This window comes from Pezoporus wallicus, unplaced genomic scaffold, assembly GCF_028554395.1.
Source record: "Pezoporus wallicus isolate ANWC-B61680 ecotype Strahan unplaced genomic scaffold, APGP_CSIRO_Pwel_v1 contig_4131, whole genome shotgun sequence".
NCBI lineage: Eukaryota > Metazoa > Chordata > Aves > Psittaciformes > Psittacidae > Pezoporus > Pezoporus wallicus.
This window is the reverse complement of record NW_026641950.1, coordinates 5755522-5765099: the sequence shown is the minus strand read 5'-3', so window position 1 is coordinate 5765099 and position 9578 is coordinate 5755522. Positions and strand designations below refer to the sequence as shown.

At 42.5% G+C, this 9578-nt stretch overlaps 1 protein-coding gene across 1 annotated transcript; it reads right to left on the bottom strand.

Annotated features, from left to right (window-relative positions):
• Positions 1 to 4032: 4032 nt before the first annotated feature.
• TMEM70 (transmembrane protein 70) lies at positions 4033 to 8359 on the bottom strand. The gene is made up of 3 exons (XM_057426211.1): positions 8067 to 8359; positions 7480 to 7591; positions 4033 to 6356 (listed from the first exon to the last, which is right to left on the bottom strand). The coding sequence occupies exons 1-3, from the start codon at positions 8217 to 8219 to the stop codon at positions 5908 to 5910; spliced, it is 714 nt and encodes a 237-aa protein (XP_057282194.1). The 5' UTR covers positions 8220 to 8359; the 3' UTR covers positions 4033 to 5907.
• Between the last annotated feature and the right edge of the window lie 1219 nt (positions 8360 to 9578).

Genomic DNA, 9578 nt, shown 5'->3' with positions numbered 1-9578 from the left:
TTGGGTAGGATGTAATAGCTGGGAAAAAAAGAAATGGAGTGATGCAACAGCCACTAAGGAGTGATGAAGCAGCCACTAAAGAAGAGCCACCTTGTGCATGTATGGTCAAAAAAGGCTCCTTTCAACCACAAAGCCATGGCTACTGATGTGGAGTCTGATCAATTAGAAACCAAGCCAGGCTCTCTCTTCTGGCAGTCCAATAGGTGTAGCAAAAGTCACAGGTCAGTTTGAGATGGGCATGAGACGGCACTAGCTGTACCCTATTGATACATATGATTATCCAGCTGAAAGCACATCCCTCTTCAGCTAGACTTGCACCTGCTTCGCTGCACGGTGCATTGGATGACTGATGTACATAGGCAGACTGGAAAAAGAGCTGTAGATTTACAAGATTTAATATAAAAGCTCTTTTAACATGAATGAAGACAAGCTCTCTGCTGAACTCTGTGACTTTCTAGACCTGGCTCAAGAACAGGTGGGGTTTTTTCAGATACTTGATTCAGTAAATGATATAGATGAGGAATGAGTCCCCCCTGGTGGCCTAGACAGATAGACACATGGGGAAAACCTCTATTCTCTCCTGTTCCTTATTGGACAAGTCAAGACAATCACAATGCTTTTAAAAAAATCCATTTAACTAGGCTCCATTTTAAAACAATCTGGTTTGCTAATGGGAAACTAGGAACAATAAGTGCTACTGGTATCAAGGCTAAAGTTTCACTTCTGACCATGATTATAAAGTCTACAACCTTGACCATTGTGTCTGGTCAAATTGTCCTTAAATCAAAACAACCTCAATAACTTTAAAACCTTTTCAACAAATTCAATTTTAGATGCTGTGGCTTTTGATGCCTGCATGGATTGCCATTCATAGAAGTAACCTCTTGTGATGCTCACTGAAGCCCAGACTAGTGGACTAGAGCTGTGAGGAGTCTCCTCTTTCCCTTTCATTATGAAGGTCACTGGTGAAGAAGGATATAAAGGTCTATATATTTTACTTTTACTAAATAACCTTTCTTTACTATAATCTTTTCGTTACATATCCTGATACAGAAGGAAGATGAAAAAGAGAGAAAGAGAAGTGGAAAGAGCTGCACAGTAGTGTTACTTCACTAGAGTTTTGTGACAATTTACTTCATTCATTTTATTTTTAAACCCTTTGCAACTGTATTTAGTAGGGACCAACTTATATTCCCTTAACAGTACATGAAACAAATCCAAGCCTAGAGAATTTAGGACTTCATACCTATGACTTTTCACTGTGTCTACAACCGACATCCTGAGAGTAAAATTTTAACTTCAAGCCTCCTCACCAACTTGTGGCTAAAATCCTTCAACTAATTAATGATATTTTTATCTTCTTTCTCAAGATATCTAAAAAGTGCTTAACTTGTGATTGTTTTTCAAAATAATCACTTCGTAATTGGGTTGTTGGCTGCAGATAAGTACTTTGACCAGATAAGCACTTATAAGTCACAGAAATCTCCCTCTGGACAGATTTATAATACACATTATCATAATATCCCATCACAGAAAAATAAATAACAGGATACCAGTACAGCAGAAGGAAGTACTCCATTTCAAAGTGTTAGACAGAATTAAAAATTATGCCCTAGGTCTTGGCATGTACCAAAACCTCTTGTTAATGGAAAACTCTTTTAAGATGTTAGACACATTTTTTTAATAAAGAGGCAATAATAATTCAATTTTCCTTGCAGGACCACTTGCAACAGTTTTTGAAGTAGATCTTTGTGCAGCTGAAGGCAGGCATGTTTATTACTTCTGATCCTGGGTTTAGAGTTGCTGCTGAAGACACTCCAGTATAAAGGGGTAAGGCATAAGGCATGTGTTCACAAAACAGAAACATGCACAGCAATCAACATGAAGAATAGAAAACTGTAGCAGTTCATGGATAAATCTCTCTTATCAAATCCTTTCATTCCATCTTTGACAATGTTTATAGTGGAAGTAGAAAGTCGTGCCCAGGAGTACTGGAAAGCAGCAGAGGAGTCAGCTCCTCTACACACAGCTGATGAAGTGCCTGAGAGTGCCAGGGAAATCCAGCCCAAGAGCAGTGCATCAGCACATTGCCAGTGGTGAGCTGGTAGCATTTGAGTATGAAACCAAATAGCTGTGGAAAGAAAAAGTGATGTGCATTATTCTGAACATATTTTTAAATGCTGTTTGCACTTTGGCTTAGTGGTTTGATTTGAATATATCCCATTAAACCACTGGAGACCATTAAAGTGAAGCAAATATACCAGGTGGTATCCTGCGGAAATAATTACGTTGGAAATATTTCTGCCTGTTGCCAGTAGGCTTACAGTTTATTCTTTCCAAGACACATTTAGGATTAAAGCTTATAGTTATATCCTAAAGTACACATTAAACCATTAAAGCTGTCATAAAGAGAAAGCAGAGGGGGAAGGGAGACAAAAGGGTTCTGTCCTACCTGAGGCTGTCAGAAAGCACACCACAGCAATACTGTCCACCCTGGTATTCCAGAAATGGAGACAGCTGGACATGTTTTGCAGCCATTTGCTCTTGTTCTCTGTTCTTCCCTGCTTAAAATAGCTGCTTGCTGAGGTCTGTATAGCTGTGGGATAATCTGTTATAGTGGCTCCAACCCCTAGCCAGCACACTTGTCCCATTTCTCAGGGGGGCTGCCGCAGGTCATGTTGTACATGAGAGCATGAAGAAATCTATGGTATGACCACAGAACTCCAAAGCAACCAAATTGCAGCAGCTTACCAAATTTCCACCTATTAAATTATACTGAGCAACTGTAACAATTCACGTGTGCTCTTAATTTTTACAGCACAAACAGAATTTCAGGAAGTTTCCATCACCTAAGTTAGGCCCTCCCAGTACCATGCAAATATCTACAGATTTTCTTCATCTTTGCAAGTGTGATGATTTTGGGTTGTAATAAAGCAAACTCCAGTGACATTAGTTACCTTTTAATTCTAGAGAGTATGGTTAAGAGTGTGAAGTACCTCAGAGCTTTGAAGATTTCTCTTTGAAGTATCAAAAGGGGATAATTTTCTCATCAGACATTTTTACATTTGCAACGAAAGGCTGAGGGTTGTGGGATAATTTAATTTAAAAAATAACATTAAAGAACGGCAAGAAGCATCGTACTTCCTAATTAAGAACTGAGAGAGATTAATGAATAATATTGTGGACAAAGTCAAAAACTTGAGAAAAATGGAGAGAGACACTGGCAAGGATATAGCCCGTACTCAAAGGCTAAAAATTAAAATTCACAAGTATCCTGTCTGTTTCCCTAGGAAAAAAAGTCATCTATAACCTTTTGTAGAAGCTTTTTAAGGCAGGAAAGGGAAGGAAACATATGTCTAGGAAAGAAGCTTGAGTCATTTTATACATTCCTGTCCTTCACAGCAGATTAAGTGGAACTGGTACCAGGGTAAGATGGTACTGGAAAGGCTGCAGGAGCTGGCAGCCTTCATAGTAGGTGTAGCCTTGCAAATAAGATAGCTTGTAAATCAGATATTTTAGAAGACTGGACTTCTGCATCAGTATTTCCTTCAGAATCTCCAAGCACTGAGCACATTCTCTAGGTCTTATAAATTAATTGTTCCTTCCACATTGTACACAAGTTATCTACACCCAAAGAAACAACAGCATCTTCCAGGGATGACAGTGTTAGCAGGCAGTAATACTTCTGCAATTAGAACTATTTTTCACCAAGGATATAAATTGCAGGGAAAAAAAAAAAAAAAGAATACAATAGTTCACAAAATTAATAAGATTGTGAAGGATGTGGAGGTAACATAACCAAGCTTTGGGAATTACTTGACAACATTTATTGAAACACTCACACTACAGTGACTTCTCTTGCAGTATTTGTTAGTACCAAGAGAGCATGTTTTGGTTTATGCACATTTCCTGGCTTAGAAGGACACCAAGCACTGCAGTCTCCCACTTGGAAATACACTCCGTGCACTATGAAATATCTGCATTAAGACAAACTGTTCAGAACTCAAAGTAAACCAGAAATGCATCTGGAGGTCTTTTTGAGTTACACTTCCATTCCTTTATTTTGTTTCTAACATGAAGAACAAACTACAGTTGTTTGAATACTACAATTTTGGGTCCTTCTCTTGCAAACTCTTACGTACTCTTCTTTCTGTACTTGGCATTTAAAGATGAAGTTAACTTTATCCACAAGCACAAAAAGGAGAGTAAACACATCAGACATGGAAAGATTATTTGTAATTAGGTGTAAACCATGATTTCAATAAGGACAAGTAGTACAACTAAGTGGTCAGAAGCGCCCTCATGTCTTCAATATGATTTACAGAGTTTTTTGTTATATATTACTGTTACCTAAGGAGTGATACTGGCTTAACGGAGCTAGAGCAGGCTTTTAAAATTATACCTGTTCCAGACCAAAGGAACTGCCTCAAAAATATCTGGATGGGATGATTTGCTTTTTAATTACTCAGCAAGTACACTGAGAGCAGTTTCAACAGTCAGGAAAACAACATTTAAAAACACTAATGGCTTAATATGATCTATAGTATCATCCTATGATGGGAACCTGCAGTAATAGTCTTGGAAGACATTTAGACTTTTAAATACATTTTTTCAGCTAGAACTTAGGAAACATCTGGAAGGGTAGCAATAATTATTTTCTTTTTATTTGCAATATCAGGATGATTTAATTAGTAGCACGATTTAGTTATTAAAAAGGGCACTTCTAATACAAAAGGATTAATTTGAATTTTGCTGCATTTTTTTTTTAATTCATTCATTTTTAAGCCTCAAAATATTATGCCCTTCATTATTTGAAAAAAGGTAACTGTCAGTTTATGTGACAAACTTCTCCTTGGACTAAAAATATTTAAATCCAATTTCTCCATACTCAGACTGCAGAACTAACAAGTCTAGTCACACAAAAAAGACCTAATCCTCTTTTTACTTGAGTTAAAGGTGGCTTTCTTCGCAGTGCTTAAATCAAGAGGTATGTTTTTAAAGGCACAAGTCATAAACAGCACTCTACAGGAGATTCCCTTCTGCTTCCTCACCTTACACGTTAACAGAATCCATTTTAACAACCAGCTGCTAGTATTTTCTTAAAGTCAGTTCAGATACAGCACCTCTTTACGATGACATCTTCACAGAGCAAATCTTATGCTAAGGTGCTTTCCCCCCCCAACAAGAAGAAAGGCTTCTAGCTCTCGACCTCTGGGGTCAGGGCTGCTCAGAATGGGGCTCTAGATCAAGAAACCATTGAGAAGCTGTGAGTAGCTAGAGATTATGACAACGCAGCCATTCTCCCTGTCTTCTCCAGAGGCCTGCAGACCGAGGCTGTAGCAGAAACCAGCAACAATATGTCTGCTTTCTGAAGACTCCTCCTGCCTAGCAGTGCTCTCACAAAGCAAAGTGAAATTCATTTCCACCCCCTTTGTACCACCAGCAGCACTGATGAAACAGCCTGATCTTTTTGGATTAAGGATAATTACTCATTAAAGCTTAAAAGCTTAACTATGCACTTGACAGGTAATGAGCACTGCTGATTCTTCTTAAAGGAACTGTTCTCTTTGCAATGGAGATGGTGAGACTGCTGCATAGCCCATGTGTTTTACAGTTATCCTGGATAGTTAACAATAAAAACAAGCCAAGAACAAAGAAGCACGAGACAGATCTAAGGTTTCTTTTTTTTCCTTTTCTTTTACTATGTTTTGTGTCGTTAACTCTGAAGAAACCTTCACATCATTTTTAAGTTTAAAAAAATGTTTTGGTTTTTTTTTATACATTCAAAAAATGCATTGGGGAAACTCTAGCTATCTGACACTTAAGAAATAGTAAGAGAATTTTACATTCTTTCCCATTTATAGCATGGCACCGCGAACAATGATAATGATGTTCATTATCTTCGAATTATTTCTTTTCGTTGGCTTCATTTTCTTCCTCTAAGTTAAAATAAAAGGATTTGTCATAGCCCATGAGATGGTTAAAATCCTGAGGATCTGGGAAAAGTGTAGGATTCACAAGCATTGATTTTGTTTTAGCATAAAATGTTGTAAACATCTTGGTGATGTCTGGAATCTTTACATCTTTCTGATGGAAAACAGTTGCTTTTTCTGCCAAGATTGCATTGTATGTAATGGCTGTGTATGTGTCCATTTCATCTTTATAATAGAGTCGAATCACATAGCCTTTTGTAAGGACATGCAAAGTAACTGGAGTTACAAATGTAAAAAACCCGATCACCCCATAAAAAGCAGCTTGGATAAACAGACTTTCAAATCCAATACCAGTTTTGAACATGAGGTAGGGCATCATGAATAGGTTGAATATGCTGGTGGAGTAAGAGAAAAACTTCACACCTACATAAAACAAAACAAAAAGAAAATGAAAGTTAATACTTATGAGTAACGTTTTCTCTATAATTACATATGTTCTGACATTGGGTACTGATTGCATTACTTGAATCACTGCAGTTACTGAAATCCAGGTCCCTTTTTTTAAGCTCACAAAGAAGCCATTGGAAGTTCAATCCTGTCTTCTTGTCACTGTTCTGGTTCATTTTTATGCACATGCTGGGTTTATAAAGCTGGTAACTGGCTCTATTTCTATGATGAACTCAGCTACTAGCACATATTATGCATACCTATTAGGGGTTTACTTCACAAACAGGAAACTGATTTCAAAAGAAACTTGATCCAGTCATGGACAGTCATAATGGTAAACATCACAAACACGACTGGGATTTTCTCTCCTCACCAGTAACCAATGTTGACACTTAGTGTGCATTACAAAGAAGCGTGCCTGGTCTCCCACCATGCACAACCTGGAAACTCTATGTTAGTCAATATTAACAGGTACTCCACAGACATCTTGCATGCAGCCTAAATGGCAGGAACCAGTATTGTGGATAACCCATGGTCCTTAAGCCACCATGAGAACCAGTAGTCTAAAACACTCTGGTTATTAAGTGTGTTAAGGCATACTTCCTTACTTAAGGTACATTTCAAAAATACATATCAGAAAACATCCAGCAGGTTACTTTTCACTAAGGCTTTATAACATTAACTGGTCAAAGAAAGATAACAAAGTCTCATCACAGGTAGTGAATTTTATCACAGTATCTGTCTACTTCAGAAATACTTCAGTAACATTTGAAAACATACGGAATGCAAACAGCAGTTACAGCTAGTCTTTGTTTGCTACTGGGCTGGGTAACACACTCCAAAAGCTGCATGGGAAACATAAAGAAGCTGCAGAGTTACAGAGGTGCACAGTATCTACAGAACACCCTGCACACCCACGTGCAGAAGCAGAAACCAAGCACCACCACCACAATTTTTGCTGTACAGAGGATCCAGGTTTTAACAGGGTTGGAAAAGAGAACACTCACTTTTACAATGTTTGATTTTAAAGTTATCAAACACTGTTAAATAATATTTTTTTTTTTTTTAAAGGCAATACAAATAATTTCAAGTCACATACCTAACACTGCCTTTGCTAAATTTCCTTTATAAACTAATCTTCCGTGTTCTGGGTGATCATGAGGGGTGGATGTGCTGAGGCTGCGAACAGCCAGTCCTTGAAGAGATGTAACCTGAAAGATGAAAGCAGGCCATGGCCAAACAACATTAGCACCAATCTGGACTTTATAATATATATGTATATAGTACACTAGGTTTCTCCTAGCCTTGAACCTACTCCAAGCATCTTAAATTAGGAATTAAAGTTACGTCATACTACAAATCACACCACAAAGTCGAACTAATATATTTCTTGACTGCTTTCGTAATGCTCCATGTAGATATCCCAAGAAAGCATTTAATACTTGCAAGCCCATTGACGAACACTCTGCTTGCCATTATTTCACATACGGCTCTGCACCGGGACACTGGCAGGGCCCACGCCTGCCAGGCCTCCGTCTGACCTCAAATAGCCCTGAAGGGGACCTAAGTTCCCCATTTTCCGGACGGAAAAAAACCGCGATCCCACGACTGCCGCTCTGCCCCCGGTCAGCTCCTCCCGGGGAGGGAAGCGGGGCCGCGTCCCCGTACCACAACCTGCTACACAACCTGCTGGGTCCCCGCGGAGGTGGGCAGGGCCGCCCGGTGGCGGAGAGCGGCGGGGAGCTCGGGGTGAGCAGCGCCCCTCAGCCAGGCGGCGGCGGCAGCAGCGGAGGCCGGGACGACGGCACGCCGACAGCCCGCAGCCCGCAGCAACAGCATCGTGTCGGGCCGCGTCCCGCTGCAGGCGGGTAGAGGAGAGCAGCTCGCCGAGCGGTGCACCAGCAGCAGTCCCTCGCCGCCACGCAAGCCCGCGCTTTGGTTCCGCCGGCAGGAGCGGTCTGGCCGACTCCACCGCGCCCCCACCAGGCTGCTTGCGGCCGCCTCCGCCTGACGCTAGAACACGGCGGTCCCGAGGGTGGTCTGGGACTGTTAGACGGGACCCAAGGGTGCCACTGGCACTGCATTCGTGGGGACAGCAGAGCGGGGCGAGCTGAGGGCCTACGCCCTCGGGTTAGGACCCGCGCCCGGTGAGTCAGACTGCGCCCGGCCTCGCTGACCACGGCTGCCGCTAACCCCGAAGCAGGAGCCGCCCCCCGGGCGGCACCATCTCAGCACCTCCCCCTTCCACTCCTAACAGGGCAAATCGGAACCTATTTCCCCCGGAACTACGCGCCCCAGCACACACCGTTCTCGCCGTACGGCATGCCGGGAGCCTGGCGCTGCACGCCTCCCAAGGCAAAGGCAAGGCACCGGGGGGCGCTCGCCCCGAGCCGGAAGTGACCTGTGACCTGGCCGGAAGTTCTTGTGAGGCAACTGGCCCGGTACGGCGGGGCCCTGCGAGTGGGGCGGAGGTAGTGGTGCTGACGGGTGAGTGGCTGTGGGGGCTCCACCGCTGTTCGGGGGCCGAGGAGGGCGGGGAGCCCCGGGGCCTGCCCCTCGAAGGGCAGTGGGCCTTGTCCACTGCGCCGCGATCGCCCCGCTGCCTGAGGCGAGCGGAAGCCGGGCCGCGGAACGGGAGGCTTGGAGCGGCCGGAGGTGCATGGAGGGGCGCGGTGCCAGGCTGGGGGTCCCCGCCGGGGCAGTGGTGAAGGGCGCGTTTCTCTGCGGGAGAGAAGCGGCCTCCTTGAAATCCAGGCGCCGCTGGGATAGGGGCTTTCCGGAACCATGTTTTAATTAAGTATCGCTCTTAAACTTTTTCCGCTACAAATGACGCCCACCCTCTTCCCACGCCAGGCCCTAGAGAGTGGGGAAAAGCTAAGGCCAAAAGCATTTAAGATGCACCCGCAGAGGTTGTTACACCAAGGTGAGAAGTGCCAGTTAAAGTGCTTTAGCTGTAATGGTCGATGAATATAAGCAAAGCAAGGTTGACAGAAAAGAGTGATACACTTACATGTAGTAAGAAAAATAAGGTTCTTAGTGCCATGCGTTCCTCAGAAAAAGATTCTGCTTTAATATAAAGAAACCTAAGCATTGGTAAGTTATCGATGGCTTCAGACATTTGGACAAAAAGGTGATGGTGATGCTAGTGGTTAACTTTGATGTCCAGTTTAATCTCAATTTGTGCGCAGGAGCTTAAAG

Coding starts and splice junctions, on each gene's coding strand:
- TMEM70 (XM_057426211.1), bottom strand. CDS start 8,219: ATGCTGTTGCTGCGGGCTGCGGGCTGTCGGCGTGCCGTCGTCCCGGCC. Junction 7,592..8,066: donor CCTCCGCGGGGACCCAGCAG/GTTGTGTAGCAG, acceptor TTCATCTTTCAG/GTTACATCTCTTCAAGGACT. Junction 6,357..7,479: donor TTTAGCAAAGGCAGTGTTAG/GTATGTGACTTG, acceptor TGTTTTATGTAG/GTGTGAAGTTTTTCTCTTAC.